Here is a 26334-nt window from a genome sequence, read left to right as displayed (position 1 = left end):
TTCTTTATGGGTCTGTCCCAAGTCAGGAGCCTGTATTTCAGTGGTTTTCGTTGGTTCATGTCTGTCATATTTGTTTTTCATATATTGTTTTCTAATAACTTAGGCTGTAAGTTTTCTCAATTGAATTGTTTCATATTTTTCATGTTAGGACCTTTTATAGCATACTATACATTGTTGAAGGCAGCATGATTGTCTATTGGTGGATAGTTGTCACTTTGGCAATCATACCACATCTGATTATTTTTATATAGGTCCTCAGACGAAAATTATCAAAAGTTTGATAATACTCAACTGTTTTTAAAGGCATACTTAAGTCAGTGCATAACAATGTTATATTGAAAGTATAGAAAGAAGGACATGTCTGCATGCATGTAGATAACAACATACAAGAGTCTTTCCATAACCCTCAGTTATTAGAAAAGATAACATCTGGTTCTAAATGTAACAGATAAACTAATGGTTAGTTGGTTAGGTTTGAGTATAGATAAAATGTACATTTGAAAAATATGCAGAGACATACTTTGGATTATTGTTAACCATTATATGAGATGCAAGAAATTGGTCATAGAGAATGTTAAGCAAATCAGAAAAAAGATTAAATGGGCATTAGCAACGATTTTGATATTTGATTATATTTTTTTAAGTCAAATTGATGAACATGAATTTGACAGCTAATGCCCTTTTAAATAAGAGAAATTACCATTATGAACCATTACCTTCTGCAGAAAATATGATGATCTGAAATTGTTTCATTTCTTTTATAAACTAAAGCAAACAAATGTACAGAATAGTTGTTTTTTTATCTGTGTCACCTCTACAGATATTGTTATGAGTATAAAGCTGTGAATAAAGATATTATTACATTAATGATTGGTTTCATTTGAATGTTATGATAGAATCTTTTTTAAAACCAATAATCTAACAGAAAACAAAAATATGTGCGCTATCATCATGCCCCGCAAACGCCATCATATGTCATTTATAGCTGACTATGCGGTATGGGTTTTGCTCATTGTTGAAGGCGGTACGGTGAACTATTGTGGTTAATTTCTATGTCATTTAGTCTCTGGGGGAGATTTGTCTCATTGGCAATTATACCTCATCTTCTTATTTTTAAATTGTTCAGTGAATTGTGAAATCAGGGTCAAAATTTAAATTTGGCATATATTTTAATACATTCACCTGACAATGAACATGTTTCCTGAGTTTCAAGTTTATGTGACCATAACTTTACCAAAAAGTTTAACCTATGTACTAGTTTCATGCACTCACATTTCTTTGTTCAGTTAACCATGAAAAGGGCTCAAAAACGTAAATTTGTTACATAATTCAAAAAGTTCAAATCAAAATGAACATGTGTACTTAGTTTCAAGTAGATGTTACCACAACTTCATGGTAAACTACCTTACCAAAACTTTAACCTGATAGATATACATTTTCATAAAAATACTGATTACAAATTTTAAGATCTGATTTGCAGTTCCCTCAATAAATGTGAAGAAAATTTCATACATGGCCTTTTAGTGTTAGAATATGCAAGTATTTGGTAAATAGGAAGTTGATGAGTGATGAATCTAAAAACGCATCACAGGGTATAGCATAAAGTCTGACAACAAATTTTAGCAAGCTCTTATTAGTTGGTACCTAGAAAACTGTTACAAAAATTTCATACATGGCAATTATGTTTTAGAATATGATAAGCAGATTAGGTAAACAGGAAGATGATGAGCAATGAATCTGAAATCACATCACACTGCACAGCATGCATGTTCACATGAAGCACAATCAAATATTTCAGGAAGCTCTTATTTCATATCTTCATGATCTCTATAAATGATCATATTCAAGAATTAATATTGCTGGTGCATTTTTTTCATCAAATTTCTTATAAAATATAAGTACTTATAACACAACTCTACTAAATGATTAATTTATCAGCAAAATACATTCTAAATAATTTTCTATGTGACTGTGTAGCAAAGCATTATGTTACTTTGGATTATTCATAACATTTTATGTCAAACACAAAAATCTGAGATTTGTTAAATAATTTTGTATATGCTGTAGTTTTAAACCACTAAAGTAGTAAAGAAGTGTTACTGTGGTTTTAAAACTAATTTTTGTTATATCTTTCCATACATCATAAACTGAGATCCATCTCTAATTTGATAAGTTTTATTGCTTCTTTTCCAGTTTTAATGAAATAATTCATACTGCAATTACAAAAAAAAATGTTTTGACCATTGGTATTTGAAAAAAAAAGGATTCTTTAATAAATAATGCAGTTATACAATAGAAAACTCCACAATTCATGGAAAATTGCAACCCATTGTGAAATTATATTTTACCTTGGAAGACTATCGAAATTTTCACTTAGATTAACTCTGTTTCTTATTAAAGCATCAAATAGATTCTTTTCCATGATATTCTTTTCCAAAACTTCTTTTGTCTGCAGATCTATTAGATTTCCTGTTCCTTTTTCGATATTAAATCCAAGGAAAGTCATGCTGTGGTGGTCAGGGTTGAAAAATAAGTATGGATGAGGACTAAAAAAGACAAAAAAAATTACAATAATTTCATCAATTAGATAAGTATGACCCTTTAAGTGCCGGTCTTTGTAAGAATCAGGCAATTTAGAAAAATTTCAAAACATGGCCGAAAAAAACCCACCGACCAATCTATCCTATTTTGAAGTTACCCTCATCCTGAGTTAGAAATGGTAGGTCTTTTGTTTCTGCTGTTCTGGTAATTCGAGAAATCTCTAGATAACTTTTGGTTAGAATGATAGCAAATTACAGAGTTATCTCCCTTTAATTGTTAATTTCTAGTGCATTTCAACCAAATTATATCTTGAGTTACCAGAACAGGAAGAGGAAACGAATGTTATATTCGTGCACCATGATACAATTTGAACATAAGTTAATGTCAACTTGAGTGGGTTTTTTTTGTCATGTTTTCACCACTGCCTGATTCTTAGGCAGATTGTCACTTTAAAAAACTCTTTTCATTGTTTTTTACCTCAATTTTGGGGATCATATTTTTTCTTCATTGGTATGGTAATAGCCATGCATGCATGTTATCAATCATAATTCATTTATGAAATATCATAACTATCATTTCCAAATGAATTGAAACTGTGTTGGACCTTTACATTATTTTTTTTTGTAAATGATGCATTTAATTTCCATTTTAAAACCTTTTTTTATAGCATTGACACAAGTTTGTAATTAACTATGGAAAATTGTGGCAAAATTTGGTTCTAATTTACCCTTTGGTTTCAGAATTTGTAAATAACACTTTATAAATTTGGTGGGTATGATGTGCTTTTTTTTGATAAGCCTTCATCAAGAATGCTCAAACCCAAAAATTTTAAAGCCAAGAATGTATAAGTACCAGAAAACTTGAAATATATTTGATTAAGAGAAGGATATTATATAAAAAGTAATCAGAAAATACAAGGACTAATCACAAATAATGGCAACAACTCATGTTGTGCCTTCTGACCAGATGTGTCAAGGTTGGAGGTAACAATAGGTGACAGCAGAATGATAGACCTTATTAAATCCAGCTGATATTTATAAGTTGAAATAAAGTTGCAATCATGAATGAATGGCGATTCAATTCTTATGATTTTCTTTATCAAAAAATGTTTTAAATCCTTCTGTTACAACTTGTAATTGTCAAGCTGCTGATAAAATATGAAGTATTTCTGTTTAGTAGTACAATGTACATGAAAAATGTTGGACAAATGGACATGAACAAAGTGATTGCAATATATAACCCCATTCCTAGAATTGGGGTATAATAAACTGACCTGTTCTAAATCTTTCTGTAAAATTAACAAACCTTAACATAAAGCTTCTATGAATTAACTAATGCTGTATATTTTAACCCAAAAAGGAGCAAAATTGTCTTATTGTTCAAAGTATTTTAAAAAGAATTCTACCTTGATTCCCAAGTTCTCCTCATTTGATACTGTTCTATAATCCCATCATTTTCTTCTTGTGGTTCATTTTCCTGTATGACTTGGAAAACCTGTGTAGGTGATTCTTCACTCACAACTAGTGATCTAGTTGAAAAATCCTAGAAAAGAAGACAATGATATAAAGTGATTCTCTTATCCTTTTGCTATAATGTTCTTTTTTTTGTTAAAGAATGTGTGTAGAATTTTCAATGCAAGCTGTATTGAAATCTTCAGCCACATTCTGTATGAGCCTGTTCCCAAGTCAGTGGTAGTCATTGGTTGCTGTGTGTCATATTTGTTTTTCATTATTGTTTTAGCATAGATCTGACCATTGGTCTTCTTGTCTGAATAGCTTTACATTTTGCCATGCTAGGGCCTTTCATATATACTTACTATACAGTATGGGTTTTGCTCCTTGTTGAAGGTAGTACAGTGAACAATAAGTTCTTAAAATCCACTTCATTAAATCTCTGGCAGATAGTTGTCTCACTGAAAATCATACCATCTCCTTTTATTTTTATATTATGGTTACCGTTATTAATATTTATTTTCATCCATGACCATTTTGGTGTCAAGGTCCTATCTTAAAACAGAGTACATTTTTCTATACATACCCTTGACATTTGTATAAGAAATCTTAATACAAATTTTGGAAATCCTGGCAAATCTTGCAAAGCAACTGAGCTACAAAATGATGAAACTTCAAAGTCCTGTAGTTGGGCATCCAGGAAGCTAACAAAGTGGTGTAATTCTGACCATGATGGATCTCTTATTCCACAGTGTCTACAAGATAAATCTTAATATAAACAAAAGATCACCATAAAATCTATTTTATTTACATTATTTCTTATTTTCAAATCTGCTAGTTAAACCTTTACTGTTTTATCCAAGATTTGAATGCTTCTTCTTGTAGTTTATTAAGTTGAAAAATTGTTGACTGAAGCTCATGTTATAAGAAATTGGAAATCTCATGGAAATAGCATATTTTTTCAGAATGGTTTTTTTCAGGTTTTAAGATCTATTTAATGACATTCAGGATGATAGAAAGCTGGAAGGTATAGTTTGTGTGTCCTTTTTTGTGTGCAAAGAGAGTGGTAATTTGGGAGTAACTATATCTTTTGAGCTATATATCACTGGCCCTTATATTTTGCAAACATTAAATAAGATTTACCAGTATCACATCATGTTTTGAACCTTTTTAAACTTCTTCATTCTTTGCCTAGCCTGTGTCATTACAAAAATTTTAGGCCAACCCACCAAAATATTTTGCAACCCCCATATTTCAAATTTGAAACTATGGATGGAATTGTGGAAGGCCAATACACTGAAAATGGCATCTAACCCACATTCTATGGACAAGAACTTTTCAAATATTTTTATTATAACTGAAATCAAAGTAATGTCAACTCTATTTTTTCCAAGCAGTTATTCTATTCTATGAACAGCTGTACTTAAAATGACAGGTATGAAAGTTAATATTATTTAGATAGAACTCCAGTAATATAAAGTATCCTTATCCAAGATTTTTTACATGAGTAATTTTTAATTCAATTTCAATAAATGATAAAATTAAAATTGAAACAACAGGTAAAAAGAACAACTAGACATCATTGAGATGGGAGCCATCTCTGTGGGCCCCGCTTTAAATAACGTCTGGTAAAAAATTTGTATGGATAAGCTGATATGAAGCACTTTTTTAAGTTATTACATAGTCTCGTTATGTACTGAGAGTGAATTTATTCTATGTTTTTTAGTTAAAGTGTTTTATTTGGCAATTTAATTAAACTGATAAATATCCTGAACTTACTTTCATAGTATAATAGTGATATGACTGCATGGTGTGAATTCATTGTTGACCACTAGGTGACTTCTGGATATATGGGTTGATGTTTGAATAATGTTATGTTTAAGGTGCTGCTCAATAGCTATTTGTCACATATTTTTAGAATTATGCCTTCAATATATTATGACCCACCGAAAAAGAATGCTAATTAAATGTTAAAAAAATGATAATTTGCTGAGGGGCTGCAACTTTTTGAAAAAGGGTGTATGGATTTTACTTCAAATAAGAAAAATATAACACAAAGAAGCAAATTATTTCTTTCAAAGTTGTACATACATTATGACACACCCTCTAGTGTTGGTTAATATACATGTCAAGTATAAACTTTGATATCATAACGGTTCTCAAGATATAGAGAGGACATGATCTGTACCATATAGGACATGGGGTTGTCAACTGAAACCAAAGTTTTTGACCTTGACCTTTGACCTAGGAAATTGTACATACATTATGACACACCCTCTGGTGTTGGTTAATATACATGTCAAGTATAAAATTAAAACGGTTCTCTAGATATAGAGCGGTCACAATTTGTTACGGAAGGAAAGACGGACAGACAGACTGATCACTATAGGGCAACCCAAACCTAGGCGTGCATGAGTTTGGGTGTTAAATCTATAAAACTATGTATAATGTATAAGAATTGGTGCTGGCCAAAATTACTAACAAAAGGTTAGATTAATAGTTGTATGAATAATGCTGTAATTTAACTTAATTATTGCATTTACATATCATATAAATACCTCAACAAAGTAAGTAAACAATGCTTCTTTTCACCCTCTGGAATTTTGGGTCTCACATCATCTAATCTACAGTTTGTGTCAAGTCTCTTCAAGTACTGATATGGTCTTTGGAAAATTGTACTTTTGAATTCCACTAAGTCGAACAATCTATCATGTGGAGTATAATCAGGTGGCTTTCGAATATCTGACATGATTTCCAAACTCTCCTGTGGTGACCTACACACCACAGACGGCAATATTTCTAAACAATGGTGCAGACACTTGAGCATTCCTCTCTGTAATGTGAAAATAATGAGATTAAATCTTACAATTAATTTCACAAATCCATTTTTCAGCATCAAAAGTTTTTAACAAGATGGAGGAATTACGGTATATAAAAATTAAAAAATTTTAGTGTCAATAGGACACAATGCCCATTCACTTTATTACATTTCCATGTTTAGTTAACTGTATCTGGGATAAAAACCTTAAATGGAATATATTTTTTAAAAGTTTAAATCAAAATAGACATGTGTACTAAGTTTCAAGTTGATATGACCTTAAAACAAATTTTAACCTGATCAGGGCTGACAAACAGATGATCAGATGAATTGACCCACAGATGGAAAAACAATATGCCTCACCTCTGGTCTATTATAGGCAGGGTATAAAAATAATATTTCAGTACCTCACCATTTTACAATTATTAATCTAAGTCTGTAAAATGTCAATGAAAGAAGGAAAATACCCATTCTTGAAATGGTTTTATTGATTAATAAAGTTCTAACATATTACAAGACCTTTGAGTTTGTATCTGTGACCATTAGAGGTAATGTTTCGATAATATAGTAATCCATGGCTGACTTCCTCCAAACATATCCTGAACTATTTGTCAGGCATCCTAAAACAAGGAGCTTGAACAAAAAGGCATCTACACCATTCTGAACCTTCAAATAGAAAAAGAAATAAAAACTGCCATTAAAATGTAAATACAGACATTTGTTTTTATTATATATATTATTCCATTTAAAATTGTATAAAATTGCTAAGAGATTCGATGAAAAATCTTGAGTAAGCATGAGATGTTCTCTTTATTGTCCAATTCTCTAAGATTGAAGTCTTATATTTTGTAGTACCTACAAATAAAAACAAAAACAGCTTTAGTTTAGATTATTTTTTTTTTTAATTCTAAATGTACTGGTACATGTATAAGAGAGGGCACTTTAACAGAAATCCATTTGTAGATCAAAGTAATTTATCAATTCTTGTGTTGCTTGTGTGTGCATATACATTCTAATTAGTAGATTTGTCATTTCTACTGCAGAAAAGATTTCTGAATGCCTTTCCAGGATACAGTATATAATATGCTTAAATCAAACAGCTCTCACCTCATGGGACAAATCAACATGAAAGATTCTAGGTCTCAGTTCTCCTGGTGGAAGAGTGACCGCAAGAAGAGCAGACATAATTTCATCAAGGTCAATGGATTTATCATGTAAAGGAATGGTTAATTCCTTTTGGTCAGATCTCATATTCCTTCCACTCTGCTTATCTAAATCACTGACCATTCGTTTTTTGTAAAGAGTTTTACCTACACCAGCTCTACAAGATTTGACGACTCTTACAGTAGATCTGAAATGTAAAATTAGTGATGCTTTATTGTTAATCAAATAGCATAAGTATGAATGAAACTAGCTGTAAGTTGTTTTTTTAGTCTCTGACTCTGTCATTTAAAATTACCTCTTACAACAATTTTGTTTATAAATTTCTTTTCATTTGAGAAAAAAGATACACAGGGGGAAATCACAATCATAGTCAAAGGACAGAAAAACACAATCACCAAAAGAAAAAAAAAGCTAAAATCATAGACACCTATTACAAATTAGAGCACCATGAACCCCACCAAAAACACACATGTTCCATAACAGTAAGCAGTTACTTACACTTGATATGTTAATAAATTTATTTGTTATACATAGGACAAAAATAGCATACTCATAGAGATCGCCTGCCCAACTATAAGACATAACATAACCATTTTTTCTAAACTTTTACCTGGTATGGTAGTTATTTCTCTTAAAAAGAAAACAAATGTTTTCAACATTATTTTCAGTGTTCAAATTGATTCTCATGGTAATTTTTCACAAGAATTGGACAATCCTAACACTTACTTCAGGCTAGAACAATGAAGGTGTCAACATTTGTCTTCAAACATACTCTGAAAAATTTGGACAAGATGCATACTACTCCATTGACCTATTTTGTCACCATGCATAAGGACAAGCAAGCAAACAAAAATTCAGTAAAAATGCTCACTTGCATCATCTTTTTAAACAACAGATGATCAAAGAACACCATGGCCTGCTCATAATATCAAATTTCCATGCAAAATCTGAATGAAAGCCTTATTTGCCATACATTTACAAAAGTTCAAATCACAATGAAAATGTGTATTAAGTTTCAGGTTGATGTGACCATAACTTTTTTGTAAAACGTATGATGTAGTTATCAAAGGATATAAAATAATTATGTTGATCTATTCTTCGCAGAAATTCAAGCAACTTTAAAAAAAAAATACCAATGCAATGTTTATTATGCTAATTATGTCATGAAAAAATGTTGTCTTCTAAACATCTACCTGCTATTAACAAGATGCACTAGGTAAACAAAAATTTTCAAAAAACAAACCTTTCAAAATCTACCCCTGCTGCAGGTTTAATACCATGCACTGGTTCCTCAACTTTTAACATTCCCAGAAGATACTGCTTTACATTTTGAATCTCTACTGCAAACAACTGTGGTCTTTGAAATTTACATAAAGCTCTAACAATTACTGATTTGTTTTCATTTTCTGCACAACAGAGGATTACTAGTTTATACTTTTTAGCTGTAAAATACAATAAAGAAATATATCAGACTGATTTTCTGTAGATGCATGAACAGTTTATGGAATATTATACAACATGGTTAAAGTGTATACCTTAAAAGTAACTTTAAAATACACTATGGTTATTTATCAAAACTTCACTTTAACCTATGGAAAAATTATCCCAATACCAATGATTTTACTTATTTCCAAATTGCTCTAATTTGCTGTTGATGAAAAAAATGTGACAAAACTTTAATGGACAGATGGAAAAACAGACAGAAATTCTCTGCTGTCATAAGAAGTACAAGTAAATCATGAGAAACTGGTTACAGGATGAACACTCCAATCAGCACATCACATCCACATCCATGCTTATCATGATTTAAAACAATTACCCTTGCTTTTTAAGCTTGTCATCAGACTTTGCAGATTTCTTTCAGCTCTATCAGCAATATCATAGTCCAAGAGGTCAGCATTAATTAAACAGTAGATTTTATCATTTTCTGCAAATAAAGCTCTCCTCCAGAAGATTTCTACCTAAAAAAGAACAAAACAATAAACTATAATTAGCTTTAATAATAAACTTATTGATCATGAGCAAAAAATGAAAAAAAAATCCAGGATTTTCCACATCCAAAGAATAGTCTTCTTGATTTGATTCAAAATAAATTCTTCATACAGCTTGTTTAATCAAAGTATAGGGTCTTTAATGACTACACAAACTTCTTACCATATCCAGTGTAGTGCTAGGAGAACAGAGAAGTACTTCGTCCGACTGCGGCAGTGGTTTTTCATCCTCATGGTTGTAAATTGACAAACATGTGTTGTAGATCTCATCTGAAAATATCATAATAAATATGTAAGCTGGGTTTGATCATACAAGAAGGAAAGACAAAACCTAAATCTTAACAACTGTTAATTCTAAATTTCTGTTGGTTTTTTTTCAGTCAGAAGAATTCAAGTCAAAATTATTATAAAAAATTTTTTTAGGTGCACATATCTCTTAGGTCTTAGAAAATTAAAACAGCTATAAGTCAAATCTGATTACATACTTAATTGCCTTCAATTACGCCATTAATGCTAATATATATTTGCACTCTTACTTTGTCCTAGACCTCTGGAAAACTCTTAACCGATATGAATGTGTGAAACCATATTATGCTTGTTAAAAATAACAGAAGAACAAGACAGAGAGATTGGTACTTTCCCTGTTGGTAAACAGATAGCAAGAGCTAAGCAAGTCAGTTGTTATGATTCAAAATCACATTTTGGCGGGATAGTCAATTAACAAAAATGCACATGTTGTGATGCTAAGCATACCCCACTATATATACATCTATAGTAAATCATAGCACACATATTAAGGAATTTTCCACAAGTGGTATATCATTTACATCAATTTCATGTTTGTCCATCATTGATGAAAATAAAATGTTTTCTTGTAACTTTGTAGTGTTACCACTGAAAACAAAGACATTAGGTCAATCAACATAAACTGAAGTCACTCAAAGTAAATAATGGAACTTGAAAGTGGTGTATTACAAACCTTATGCCTATACAAAATATTTGTGGAATATAATTGTTCAATACACACTACACGTACAGTATTTCTTTTTTATTTTCTTACTTTCTTGAACGATGACAAGATTTGGTTCTCCAAGTTTGAAGTAAGCTGGCAATGTTCTTTCAATGGTAACAGTTTCTGTAAAAAAAATAAGATTTTACATATCAATAAAACAATTCATTTAAATTCTAGACAATTTTTTTTGTAAATGACTCAAAAGTTTCATAAATCTTTAAAGGGTATTATTCCATATAGGTTAAGAATTGGCTTCTCTTATTGGACAACAAGGGGCCATATGACATTCTTTATTCTTTAGTAAAAAATTCCATCTGCAGTCTTTAACTGAAAAAAACGGACCAGAAAACTGGACTTTTACATGTTAATGACCAGTGGGGCGTGGTTTCTCTGTTTAGAGTGATGTCAATTTTATATTGATTGATTGGTGTTTAACGCCACTTTCAACACTATTGTGCTATTTCGTGGCGGTCAGTTTTTATTGGTGGAGGAAGCCGGAGTGCCCGGAGAGAACCACAACCTTCGGTAGGAAAACTGACAATCCTAGTCAATTAATACTGGAGTAGAGTGCACCTGCCCCGTGCAGGATTCGAACTCACAACCTCAGTGTTGACTGGCTAGTGATACAGTAGTTGAACTACTTAGACCACTCGGCCACCGAGGCCCCAATTTTATATTGAAGTTGTTGAATTGTTTACGTTAATCATAAAATTATAGAAAACTTTATTTTGTATTCATATACTGAAAAATTGCACTTAAATGAATGGCAGTGACTTATAGTTATCACTATGACTGGTCTTCACTCTTTTCCATAGAAATCGTACAATAACTTGAGTTTGCTTTGAATAATTTGAATTTATGAGAATTTTTAAAAACATGGTTCCTCAATGAAATAAACATGATAGTTATTGAAGAACTGGTCATTATCGTGATACATGGACTGCCCGTAGGACAGTGGTATTGACTGCGTTTTTGAATCCAGATAATACATATATAATAAGGGTATTTTCATTTTTGATACCGACTTCTCCAGCATGGATATCAAGTGAGCCTAGTAGGTCCAGTTGATGAAGTCATTATTAAACAAGAATGTGTCCATAGTACACAGATGCCCCACTCGCACTATCATTTTCTACGTTCAGTGGACAGTGAAATTGGGGTCAAAACTCTAATTTGGCATTAAAATTAGAAGATCATATCAAAGGGAATATGTGTACTAAGTTTCAAGTTGACTGGACTTCAACTTCATCAAAAACTACCTTGACCAAAAACTTTAACCTGAAAAACTTTAACCTGAACAGATGCACAGACTGAAAAACATAATGCCCATAAATGGGGCATAAAAATAAAATGCATTTAATTCTTTTTATCTGCAATTTCTCTAAACAATATGATTACCTAGTTTAGAAAATGAAATAACATGAAATGGTTAATAAAACTATCTTGCACGTAAAAAATGTTGGGATTATTGTTTGGGTTTATGAATGAAGTTGCATGAATTTCATTGATAAATAAATGCAGATGAACATGGAATTATTAAGTTGCTGCATTTTAATGTGATATAGTTGCCTAATGTTTTAGAGAATAACTGCCTGTCCATGATCTAAAACATATTAGGTAGTAAGATCAAAGGGGAAAATGCCAATAAAAATAAATACTTCTACTAACTACAAGAATAAGATTTTTCTTTTTAAAAAAAATGCATTTCCCAGGATTTTAAAATAAACTTTTCACCAACATGGGTAATCCAGGATTACAAAGTCTTTCCTATATCAAACCATTTTCAAGGATTAAAATAAAGGGTGATACCCATGACATGGACTGCAAAACAATCTGGCAGAGAGGAGATCCTTAAATGTCACTTCAGCTTTTTTGTCTGCCAATACATTAGTTTAAAATTTGTAAAATATCTACCTTGTTCAGCCAATCTTTCCAAAATGAGACCAAGATGCTCAGCACTAAGGTAATCAGATACACTGGAGGATACTGAATTCAGAAACTTGTCCCATAGGTCTTGTAATGCAGAGTGTAATTTTTTAAAAGCATTTTGCCTGAAGAATAGTTAATAAATCAAATGATATAAATGTTATAACTGTTACTATGTTAAACAATAGAGGTTTAATGCTATGTAAAATTATTTAAAGAAAAAAGAAAATTAAAGTCTCTTGTTTTGAATATGTAGATTTTTGTCATTGTTATTCTCACATCATAAAAGCAGTTAGACATGCATGACACTGTTAGATGAATTTGAAAGATGACTTGAGTACCATTATCTCAGCCCGTTAGGGTTTTGTTTTGGTGATGCACAACAATACTTAGCTCTCTTTTTATGCCATGCCTAATTCAAATCAGTTGACAAAGGCCACTATTTCATACCAGTGGTTCACACTGGTCCCTGGAGACACTTGAGCTTAAAAAAATCAGATATAATTAACAAACTAGATATGGACAATGCCCCCCTTTTCTGCTCTGTCATATGCATGAGTATAGTTCCATATATTTTAGATTTGACAAACAGTAAGACACAAATGATGTCCCTGCCTGACCATAGGAAATTATAAATTTAACACTATGTATGATGATGCAACTGTAGGAGGAGATAGCCGGACAAACCATGATTTCTTTATGCAGCTAGTACCGCAAAAATGTTTAAGTCCAACTACCTGTCATTTTCATAATATTTGAAAAAAATCAAAATTCTGTGGCCATGTACACCTCCATTATGTGTTTGAACATCCTACAAAATATTAAAGCTGTATCTCCAAAACTGTAGGAGAAGATAGTTGGACAAACAATGTATCCTAATCCAGACGGACGGACGGACAGGGGTAAATTAATATGCCTCCCCCCCAAACATTTTGCTGCAGGGGGCATACAAACAAGAAAAACAATATTACTCTGGGTCCAAGGCAAGCTGGTGTACCAGACCTGCTGTCATTGATGCCCTTGATTGACTTGAGTGTAACCATCCAGAATATGGTGTTTCCTCCAGAAGTTTGTCTGCAGAAACCACATCAATCTGTTCTTGTGTCACTTTAATAATGTTATCATCTTCATGATCGTCACACCATAAAAGAGCTATAAAATATATCATTATAATAAAGTATGATAACTGATTGAACAAATTACCACCATTAAAAAAAATTCACTGGAACAGAACATCCTTGCAACATACACAGTTAAATATAAGAATCTAATATTTTACTCAGTTTTGTGTCCATACAATAAATCATAAACCAGAAGTTGTGGTGACAAAATTGATAATAAATAAATAATTAAAATTTCCAGACTCAACTGACAGAAACATCAAATATGCACTATCATAATGGATCTACAAATTAACAAAGTTTCAAGAACATGTAATAGCCAATGTAAGAATGGTCAAGATACAGACAGACTGACTGACTGATTCCAATATATCTCATCAAACTTCTGTGTGCAAATGTTTTAAACACAAAGCTATTGGAAATAAAACCCAAGCATCATAGGTAGTAAAGTTTTTTGGATGACAAGGGAGAGAACTGGACTATTTAACTTGCATCCAATGTTCACAGTTCAAAGTAGTTTAGCCAGCAATAATTTTGTGGATTTTAAAATGAATATGCTTTTTTAAGTTCTTTTTCAAAGGTTTTTAGGTATTGTGAAAAAAACAAAAATGAGTATTACCTATAAATTTAAGGGGCCAAAGCAAATTCCTTTTTTAATAGGAGATAAAATATAAACCTTCTTCAAGGTCTTCATCACAGTGTTTCAAGGCTTCTCTAGCTAACTCCTCTGGATATCCATTGTCAATTATCTGCTTTAACAAAGCTTCAGCTGTTTCATCCAGTTCTACTTCAGCCAAGATTTCTGATTCACTATCTGCTGCAAGATTTGCATTTGCAGAGGATTCCTTCTGAATGACATCATGCTTTGCCATGGACAATGCCTTGATCAGGTCCTCCTTTGTACAGTTATGCTTCACTGCTGATAGCATGGGATAAATAAGATCAGTTAGATTTTGTTCCAAGCCCATTTTTACAAGTTCTTGTTGTAGTATCACTATCTGGTCAATGGTATAATAATTCAGCAAATAGTGTTGTTCCCTCTTTTCAGTAATATAAGTGAGCCATGTTCTGTGGCAGTGTTCTAAGAATTCTGCAATTTTGGGTATGATGGAAGACACATCATTTGTCTTTCCTTTCAGTGTTTGCATTTGTATCCCATGACCAAAATTGATAAATACACAAACTGCTCTTTTTTTATCACACAGAAAAGTTGCTTTCCAGTTTGCAAATAAAACACATCCATCAGAAACCAGCTTTGTGTATATATTTCCAAGCCTTACCACTGAGTCCAAAATCTAAAAAAGTAATGTTTTTTAATTCAGTTATAAATCTCTAAACAATATATATTAAAGAATCTAGCTGTCTTCATCAGGTCACTAGACATTGACTTGGAAATTGTTTTTGATTTTTCTTGGATTTTGAGTTAACATTTTACTATATTAAACCATATTGCCATATAATTGGATTGGCGTTCCTTCACAAGCCTTATATTACAACTCTGCATGTTCAAATTTTAAGAAAGACAAAAGGTATGAACTCTTTTTTTCTATCAGCTATTACTATCTTGTGATAAAATGTAGCCCTTGGCCCCGCAAACTAGGCAATGTCAGGAGTGGGACATGTAAAAAGTCTATGAATTAACCATATATGTAGCTCAATAAGGAGAGAGGGGTGGAGCACACTGCCCCCTAAATCTGCCTATGTACAGAGTTTGCAGTACCAAGTAAGTTTATACATTTTTACCATAGTAAATCTTTCCACTTCATCATTTCCTTTTTCAGCTTTCCCAGCAACTAACATCAATCTTGACTGCAGATCTTGAAGTTGCTGATAATTGTACTTTTTCTTTTCTTCAGTCTTTGATACAAAGGTTTCCTTTCTTTCCTCTGAATTCATTTCTAACTCTTCTTTACAGGCATCATTCTCCTTTTCTTGACTTACAGACAATTTAAGCACATCTGTAAGCAACTACAATTCAAAGAAATTATTAACATTTTATGTTCAAAGAATATTTTGTTTTACAATTAGACTTTTTTAGGCAATTAAAAAAATACTGCTAAAGTCTTGAGCTTATACATGTTTAATGCCTTTTTGTTGTTTATTCTTTTGGTTTAACAAACAGAGATTGAGGATTAAAAGTCTAAAATTTGTTTATCCTTATCAATATTAGCATTTAAATTTCTATTATGCATAAAAATAGGAAGAAAATGTCATTGCATGCTTTGAAGTGAAATAAAAAACATCATTTGGTTGAATATCATGTTATGAAAACCTGTTTTGCCAGGACAACCTCTTCTTTGCTGCTGCAGTAATACCTTTACATTTTGACCATCAATTCAAATGTGACCTTTCTTATAATGTCATTTTTTTCTGGTTCAAGGGGTGACCTTTATTAACAGGGATACCAGTATTTTAACTAATTTCTTACCAGTTTTTTCACTGGTGTGTCAACTCCAGAATATCCAACTTCATATACTCCACTGGTATTAATGGCTTCTGCTTGGGCTAATGAGTTTACTTCCACTGAACCATGAGATTTCTTTACAGATTTAAGCCATTCTAGATTTTCATATGTGCCACGCTAAAAGACATTGTTTTTAATTATTTTTGACGAAAAATTTAAATGAGATACCCCAAAACTGCTATTTTCTCTGAATATTCATGAGAACTGCTATAATAACAGCTATCAATAATGAATAGTCATACAAACTGCTAAGTTGTTCATCCTAATATGGTTTTCTAAACTGCTAATAACTGCTATGGAATGCTATCAGATCTGCCAAAAGTTAGAATACAAAGGTACATGTACATGAATATACAGTACAGTGTATAAGATATGAATGCAAAAATCATAAAAATTCTAATATTTTAAGTCTTTTTTTTTGTTGAAATTTCAAAAAGTTGTAGTAACTTATATTTGTAAATCAAATGACGCTATTTTAATCCAATCACAGACTTGTTAAGGGGCTGTAAACATGTTTTGTGAGTACTGTACCTGGCATTAGACCCCTTATTGATTATGTCAGTAGCCGAATAATAGGAATGGTTAAGAATGCACTTTAAATATCAGTGCTTATAAAAATCAACTTATTCAATAAGAGAGGTTACTAGAGACTATTAATTACCATGACTAAGTGATTTTCAGACTAAAAGTTATTCTTTTTAATTATTCTTTAATTACCAAATGTATACTACTAATTTCTCTCTATATATATTTTTTATGTGGACCAAAAGACAACAGTTATCTCCTGAGTGACTTTTTAATTTCTTAATACATGTAATATATTATGTTTCCACTTTCTGAAACAAACTTAAGAAACATATATTAACTTCATTAAATCATTAAATGGATTGTTTGGTCAATATTAACTTATCAGCTATTTGCAACCTAGGTTTCTCAATATATTCCCTCCCCCTTTTTTCCAACTCTTGAATATGATTTGTTTTTGTTTTTTTTACAAAATTATATTAAAATATTCTTTTTTGTTTTTGTTTTCAAATAACATCTTGCACTGTAAGTTTATGCTAGTATTTTATCACAATCCTGTAAACCAGATATTCTATGTGAATAAACAACTATCCCCCTTTTTTGGGGCTTCCTGTATGATTTGTTTTCCTCTACAAAGTTAGTCATAAAATACACATGCATTAAACTAAACTTCAACTTACTGTAGTGCAGGTGTGTGAAAGTAATATTCCATTTAGCAAAAATTAAACTTTATAATTGACAAAAATACAGTTTTTCACTAGCAAGTATTTACACACAGCTTGGAGCCAAAATGCACATTTGAAAATGATAAAATAATCTTCAAATAAAGGTTTACTTTCAATCCGAAAACACAGCCAGATTCAAGCATTTTTGTAACAAAGATTAAAACCAAAACTGCTATCAAACTGCTATTGAACTGCTGTCTGATAACTGTTGTCCAATTGACAAATTGACAGCAGTTTAAGAAGGTATCCAAACTGCTAAGATGAATGCTAAGAAATGGTGAAATAAAGCAGTTTTTCAAACTGCTAATAGATGGACTGCTATGAACAGCTAAAAGACTGCTAAAAATGTGAAGAACTGGTAAATAACAGCTAAAAAACAGCTAATGATAGCAGTTCAATTTGACTTGGGAAGTTACAACTGAATCACATTTTATGTAAAAGATAAAAAGACAACAGAATTAAACTATTCTGTAGTCTCAGTACAGAATGGTAATGGAAAACGTATTTATACCAGTTTCTTTGGAAGTTTTGAATCAGTTGACAGCACTCTCCATACTTGTTTGCATTTTTCGAGAAATGCCTTATCATCACAGTTTTCATTGAAGTTAAAAATCAGTGGTCCATATCCTGTTGTAGCAGAATGTAAACAATGTACTCTAGCTACAGCCATGTCTCCTTCTCCTGTAGATGTACTAGCCAAGTCTACAAATACCTGCAACTCTTTGATACCTGAAGTACAGAATATATGAATTTAACATGAACTATCTTTATATGATATGAGTAAATTCAAACTAGATGATCTGTCACAGCATATTTCATTTTCATTCTGTGAGTAATTTGTTTAAGAATACTTTATGAGAGATGGTTTAACATGCAAAGTTCATTTGAGCTATAAAAAAAATAAATAAATAAGGGAAATAAACATACTTATGGAATACAATAAAAATCTCTCTTAAATGTAACTACTTTTTCAATTAATTTATGTATGAATTTCACTTAAAAGAATCTATTCCAAATTAAACTATATAACATTTTGTATTACAGATTGTAACTGATGTGAGATCAAAAATCATACCATGTTGTTGTAAATGTGTGTATTGGTTATTTCCAAGTAAAGAAATATTGTTATTATTGTATTAAGAGAGTTTATATGAGTTGTCAGAATTTATTTCTAGTATTTCTAGTATATTGAATGAGTAATTAACGTACGTTTTACTTTATGTTATTAGATGTATCGATTACGTCATATATGGCGCAAATTTGTCATGTATTATTCAGAACGTTACCGTTGGGTTAATATTGTAATCGTGAACCCAAAAGTGTTCATTTGTGAGCTCTCAACTGGAAGAAATAATATGTCTTGATTGTTTTAGTAACAAAAGTGTATTATTATAAGCATTTTGAGTTGAGGACTTGTATATTTTATGTCAGCGTTTGACGTTATGTTTTTCTTCCTGCTTAGAATATTTACTTCCGGGAATTTCAAATAAATAACTGTGCAACGTCACGTTCGTCAGTCTTTGCTGTGTTAACATTTGGCTTGCAGCAAGGCTCAGCCCGGGGGTTCCTAGAGGTGAGCAGCAGCGCATTAAGCTGTATGCCTCGCAGTTTATATTACAAGTAAGGGTCGTAGTTTAGAGGTAAGAAGCAGCGCAGATAGCTGTATGCCTTGCATTTATTTACGTTGCCATTGACATTGTAGAATTTATTAAGATAATCCCGTTTGGTCCGTACAAAAATACAAGAGAAAGAATGTTATTTTAGTAGCTCCGCACCGTATGTAAATTATATAATTGTTGCTCGAATATTGTACATGTATGGAAATATATCGGCTGTTCTAGAAGTTTAATAAAGTATCATTTTCTACTATTGATTTTTTATTCACGCTACCAATGATGAGAGAGAACAGACAACAGATTTAACGGCCGTATTTATTTATCCCTTAGTTTAGTCACAAGTTTTGTGGGTTTATTCGTATTTGCTGGCTTTAATACTATAGACAAAACATAGCAAGAAGTAGAATTTACGACACATGTGTTAACCTTTTTCAGAACTAGTCTGGCAAAAGATAAATTTTAATTTTATTTCATCTACACTCTGACAGTTGATAAAACAAAAAAATTGCGGAACTCAAGAATATCTTTGGAAAATTCTTTCTAAAGTAAACTGTTTCACATATGAATAATAAACTGTTAAGGTGATACCAAACACCTTGACTAAAATTAATTTGGCTCGTTTAATTTTCATAAAATTTTGACAAAATATTTACTTTGACCCTTTAACAAAAATATAAAAATTTCAAAAAAGTTGAACCACACACTTTATCGGAAAAAATTCATTGGATATATAGCAGTTTGACAAACATCAATTTTGATCATTGAGAAGCTTAATATTTCCTTAACAATAGAACGTGATGAAAATGTTCAGCTGATTTTTACAGAGTTATCTCCCTGTAGTGTTATGTACCACCTTAACATAGAGATATGTCTCACCTTTTTTTAATTTTGATAATGCAAATGTTGAAATTAACATAGCAATACTTTAACATTTAAGTTATGCAAATATTCAAAATCAATGAACCAATCTCTATAGAAATGAGATGTGCCAATGCTAATACAACTGCATACCAAATACCATTGAATTATCATAAGTCGATCCTTTTCAACAAACCTAAACACAAACATTAACTTGTAAACTATGTAAAATTTTCAAAGTCAATGAACCAAAGTCAATGAACCATGCTGAGGGGGTTGGGCTATATAATCTCCATTGAAACAAGACTTGCAAATGCCAATAAATTTGCATACCAAATATCATTGACTTAACACTAGCGGTTCATCTTAAACTAATCTAATCACAAACTAATACATGTTACCTAAACAAAAGTTTCAAAGTAAATGTACCATGACTGAGGGGGCAGGGCCAAATAATTTCCATGGAAATGAGATGTGCCAATGCTTATACAACTGCATACCAATAAACATTGACCTACCACTAGTGGTTATCCATAAACTGACCTAATCACAAACTAATATATGTAAACAAAGCAAAAGTTTCAAAGTCAATAGACCATGACTGAGGGGGCAGGGCCAAATAATTTCCATGGAAATGAGATGTGCCAATGCTTATACAACTGCATACCAAATATCATTGACCTACCACTAGTGGTTCCCCATAAACTGACCTAATCAGAAACTAATACATGTAAACTAAGCAAAAGTTTCAAAGTCAATAGACTATGACTGAGGGGGCAGGGCCAAATAATATCCATGGAAATGAGATGTGCCAATGCTTATACAACTGCATACCAAATATCATTGATCTACCACTAGTGGTTCTCCATAAACTGACCTAATCACAAACTAATACATGTAAACTAAGCAAAAGTTCTTCTTTTTTATTTTTATGATTGTTGTACTCTTTTTATTGTGATGAACACCAGCAATATTTCTTGTTGTTTATCTGATATATTGTAAAGAAATAAAAAAAAATAAGGCCACACTTAAAAATATTTTTGTTTGCCCAAATCCTACCCAAAGGTAGAGAAAGTGGGTAGGTAGGTAGGCATTTTCTTTTTTCTTCCGTAAAGTGTCAGATGTGTTTTAGTCTTCATGCCGATCTGATTAAAGAAAAAAACTTTTTCACATCAGGACAATAAAAGATTTTTGAGTAGGCAGCTATTTTCTGGGTAGGTAGGTTTAGGTCAAACAAACATATTCTTTATAAATGGCCTAATCATTTTAATAATTTAACAAGAGGCTCTCAAGAGCCTGAATCGCTCACCTTTAATTTTTTGCTTAAATCTTTCATCAATCATGAATGATTATTTTTGCTTTTCAACATATATTAATGAATGGCTTAAAACTTCCATTGAAATGTTCTTTGTATCTGTCATATTTTCTTCAAAATCAAAGAAATGCATTTTACCCCTATGTTTCATTTTTGGGCTATATCATTAAAATGTATGTGGGAGGGTAGGAAGGGATGTTTAATTATTGAATGTGGGTCATGGGTCTTTTTTCAGTATGCATCTATTACCATTATGCAAAATTATCTAAAAAATGGTTCTTGGTTGTAGGGATATTTTGAAAGTCCCTTCCTACCCTCCCATATACATTTTAATGGAATAGCCTTAGCCATAGTGGCTATGTTTCTTGACGTTCAAGAAAATAAAATACACAATTTATACTAGATACTCTGAAACTCATTCAGCCCAAGTTTGGCTGAAATTGATTCAGCAGTTTCAAAGGAGAAGATTTTTTAAAGTAAGCAAACTAAAAGAACAAATTGTGAAAAATTGATTTTAAAGGACAATAACTCCTTAAGGGGACAATTGACAATTTTGGTCATCAAACTTATTTGTAGATCTTACTTTGCTGAACATTTTTGCTGTTTACAGTTTATCTTTATCATTGATAATATTCAAGATAATAACCAAAATCTGCAAAATTTCCTTAAAATTACCAATTAAGTGGCAGCAATCCAACAATGGGTTATTAGATTCATCTGAAAATTTCAGGGCTGACAGAGCTTGGCCTAATAAACATTTTTACCTCATCAGATTAGCTCTGAATGCTTTGGTTTTTGAGATATAAGCCAAAAATTGCATTTTACCCCTACATTGTATTTTTAGCCATGGCAACCATTTTTTTTTACAAAACAGAAAATAAAACACAAACTTTATTCTAGATACCCTTAGAATCATTTAGCTTAAGTTTGGTTGGAATTGGTTCAGTAGTGTTAGAGAAGAAGATTTTTTAAAGTTAGAAAATATGATAAACAAATTGTGTAAAATTGTCCTTAAAGGGCAATAACTCCTTAAGGGGTCAATTGACAATTTTGATCATATTAACTTATTTGTAGATCTTACCTTGCTGAACATTTTTGCTGTTCACAGTTTATCTTTATCATTAATAATATTCAAGATGATAACCAAAAACTGCAAAATTTCCTTAAAATTACCAATTTAGTGGCAGCAACCCAACAATGGGTTATCAAATACAACTGAAAATTTCAGGGCTGATAGAACTTGACCTAATCAACAATATATAATATAGATCAATATCAACAGTTGTAATGTCAAATACAAAAGGACTATTAAAAGGTGCGTGGAATGACTTCTGGTGAAGAGCAGTACTAGCATGTTTGGAGACGTCATTGAGGCCACCGTGGTCAATTTTAAAGTTTCTGTTGCAAACTTTTCAAAAGGCATGTGACAACCCTAACGTTGATTTTGACAACCAGCCACTGAATTTTACATCAGTCTCCCATTTCTCCAAGTGTTTGCACCAAGCAACACGCTTTTCCTTCTTAGGCGGAGAAAGAAACATTTTCCAAATGATAACTCGCCAATCATGATCATGATCTTTATGATTCCAACACCCAAGCCAAGAAAAACAACTCAAAATTCCAAACAAACTTCGATTCTTTAATTGTTTACTATGCCAGCATTAATCAACTGATGAGTGCGTGATCACCGACTTTTGATTGGATAAAATTAGGTGATCACGATTTGTCTCCCTTGTCATAGTTAGAAAATACAGAAAAAAAACACAATTACAAACTTATTCCCAATTTTATATTCTTGAATACAGAAAAAAAACACAATTACAAACTCATTCCCAATTTTATATTCTTGAATACAGAAAAAAAACACAATTACAAACTCATTCCCAATTTTATATTCTTGTACATGACTACAATAAAACTAATCTATTCTATTTTTAGAAATTTACCTGTGATAAAATATATGTTACAAAAAATACGTCACTTTTTGTGGCGTTGATACATTCGTGTGATGGAGTTTATAATTTGTTTGTGGTGTCCTGGTGTACTGTTGTAAATTCATGGGAGGTGTCCATAGTTATTCTGTTGTAATATACTATCATATTATTTATTCATGTTTTCTCTGTCCTGAGTGTTCTTGCATTTATGTGTACTGTATTCCTGTCACGTTATGTTGTTATTTTAGCAGTATTTTTAACATTACCATATAAGCGGGAGGTATGGCTAGCTATAAAACCAGGTTCAACCAACCTTTTTTTTTTCTTAAAATGTCCTGTACTATGTCAGGAATATGGCAGTTGTTATCAAATAGTCCATTTCTATGTATGTTGGGTTTGTTTTTGTTGCAGTTCAGTGTTTCTGTTGTTCTGTTGTTTTCCTCTTATAGTTGATGTGTTTCCCTCAGTTTTGGTTTGTGACCTGGATTTATTTTTTGCTTAATCAATTTATGACCATTAAACAGCGGTATACTACTGTTGCCTTTATATATATATATATAATTCACTATACTAAAATTTCAGGAATTGTATTAAATATAGTATATGATTTCTTCTGCAAATATAAGACACTTACTGCACATTGATTGTCTTAGCCACAAAATGAGATTTTTGCATTCAACAAACATATTAAGACATGCTGCTTTTTCACTATCAACTTCACTCAGGACAGAGCAAGTTTTCAGTAGATCTTCATCCAGGGTCTTCATTTTTGTATTAGCATTACCAGTCTAGAGAGTGAAAAAATGATAAATTTTGAATAGTTCCAAGATATGAATTATAAGATACTTCAGTCCAAAAAGGTATTTCAAAAATTGACTGCTTCTTTTTGTACTTTACTAGTTGTTTTGGGGTGCAAAAATGTAAAACCAGAGTGCATTTTGTATCATATGAAGCAGTCAAGTCAATTTAAAATTTGTGTTCTGTTGATGCTTTTTATAATAACCCTATAAAAGTACAAAAAGAAGCTTTCAGTTTTTAAATAATTACATTTTACAGTTAAACTATGCATTTTTATAACAATGTTATAGAGAGCAAAGCCATATGAATGCAGTATATTATGAACATCTTTTTGGGGGAATAAAAGACCACTATAAAACTCCATATCATTGTTGTCTATCAATCCTTATGAAACACCTTCCTTTTGAAACTATATGATCATATATTTAAACAATCAAGATGATACGACATATGCTGTATGCATATATACTCCTGACAAATTTTGCAAATACATAATAATGTTGACCTGCCGTATACAATTACTAAGGAATATACCAAATCAAGAGTGCACACACTGAAATGTCTCAACTGCTTTACTGATCATGATGTGTTGGGGTCAAAGTTAGATTTACCCTGTCAGACTGAAATGTACACCTTACAATCATTCCTAACACCAAATATAAATGAGCTATTGCTAAAAGTTTCTGAGACACCGACATAACCAGCAAAAAGATAATGTTGACCAATCGACCATGACAATGGGGTCAAGTGTCATATGAGCCCTACCAAAGAACATGTAAACCTTACAATCATTTCATTGATCAGACTTAGCTAACCTATTACTTATAGTATCTGATATACCAGTATCCATGTCTTATACCTGAAATTTTAATAGTTAAACAAATAAATAAGCCATCACTGCTGCTGGATAAGAATCCCAAAGTTTATCATTCTAGATCTATTGTCACAGATGAGTCAAAAACCTGACTGTAAACAAAGGCACAGAAGAAGCTGTATCACTCAAGCATTAAACCTACTGATGAACCTGTTAGATTTTACATAAAGCATTAAGCAGAAAACCCTCTTTCTGAAACTCCTTTCAGAGTTTGAGCTCCAGACACACCTACTCATATGAGTGTCTTCATTCAATAAAACTGTTTAAAATAAAAATCATCAAAGTTCTAAAAATGTAAAACAACGCCTTTTCAAGTCACACTTACCAACTTCATAATATCCTGTATTTGACTGAAATTTCCTTTCAAATTATAAGCTCTCACTATTTTCATAATTGCTTTTGCTCCGTCTAAACAGTTGCAAATTGTTTTATATTGTTTAAACTGATGAATTCTCTGATCAATCCAATCAGCGTTTTCTTCTTTATAATGCTTCTTTAATTCCAGTCTTAACTTTTCTAAATTATCTGTCTGAAAATGTTTTCGAAAATCTGAAAAGAACAGGTCTCCTATTTTCAATTTTATGCATTGATCAATCCATTGCTTTTTTGCTGGTTCCCAAACTTCTGCAAAGATTTCATTAACAGAAAGTTTCTTTCTTTTACTCTTTTCCAGATGTTGTCCTCTGCTATTTAAAAGCTGTGTGAAAGAATCACCCTCAGTATATTCCCTCATTTCTTTCATGGTTTCCATATGAAAATTCTGTAAGCCAAAAGCAATAACTTTTGGACAGTAGTGATCTAAAAGTTGATGATTCTCTGATTCCAAAGTTTTAACATACTTTACAGTACCAGTTTCGTCTGTAGTAGCTATAATTATAGCTTCTGCACAAACTTGATTTAACTTGACATTCCTCAAGTCCTCATGTTTCTTTATAATGGCAGACAGATTTTCCGTATTACCTGTGAAAATAATTGACACAATCAGATAAACCTTATAAATAGCTCATCTTCATAACTGATTACAAATAAAAGTTGAAAATTCACGAAATCAAGATCTAAAACATTCTAGTATCACATACTTGATTAAAGATATAAGGTACAAAAGTAATCAGTTTAATTGAGGTCTGGAGCTGGCATGTCAGTTACTGCTAGTAGTCCTTTGTTAATTTATGTTGATCATTGTCATTTTGCTTAGTTTCTT

General features: G+C 31.6%; 1 protein-coding gene across 1 annotated transcript in view; it reads right to left on the bottom strand.

Moving 5' to 3' along the window:
• The window catches only part of LOC127723416 (E3 ubiquitin-protein ligase RNF213-like), a 135919-nt gene extending 109832 nt beyond the window's left edge, over positions 1 to 26087 (bottom strand). Inside the window, exons 1-15 of the mRNA XM_052230074.1 lie at positions 25459 to 26087; positions 24096 to 24249; positions 18250 to 18467; positions 16453 to 16605; positions 15768 to 15992; positions 14701 to 15319; positions 13944 to 14055; positions 12892 to 13028; positions 11026 to 11100; positions 10129 to 10235; positions 9794 to 9935; positions 9218 to 9416; positions 4579 to 4747; positions 3947 to 4083; positions 2349 to 2546 (exon numbers count right to left, since the gene is read on the bottom strand). Coding sequence (XP_052086034.1) covers positions 2349 to 2546; positions 3947 to 4083; positions 4579 to 4747; positions 9218 to 9416; positions 9794 to 9935; positions 10129 to 10235; positions 11026 to 11100; positions 12892 to 13028; positions 13944 to 14055; positions 14701 to 15319; positions 15768 to 15992; positions 16453 to 16605; positions 18250 to 18467; positions 24096 to 24249; positions 25459 to 25884 — 3071 coding nt within the window. The 5' untranslated portion in view covers positions 25885 to 26087. The remainder of the gene's footprint in view (positions 1 to 2348; positions 2547 to 3946; positions 4084 to 4578; positions 4748 to 9217; positions 9417 to 9793; positions 9936 to 10128; positions 10236 to 11025; positions 11101 to 12891; positions 13029 to 13943; positions 14056 to 14700; positions 15320 to 15767; positions 15993 to 16452; positions 16606 to 18249; positions 18468 to 24095; positions 24250 to 25458) is intronic.
• Positions 26088 to 26334: the final 247 nt, after the last annotated feature.

Source organism: Mytilus californianus, unplaced genomic scaffold (genome assembly GCF_021869535.1).
Source record: "Mytilus californianus isolate M0D057914Y unplaced genomic scaffold, xbMytCali1.0.p SCAF_1, whole genome shotgun sequence".
Taxonomy (NCBI): domain Eukaryota; kingdom Metazoa; phylum Mollusca; class Bivalvia; order Mytilida; family Mytilidae; genus Mytilus; species Mytilus californianus.
The sequence above is the reverse complement of the archived record's forward strand: the minus strand, read 5'-3'. Positions and strand labels throughout refer to the sequence as shown.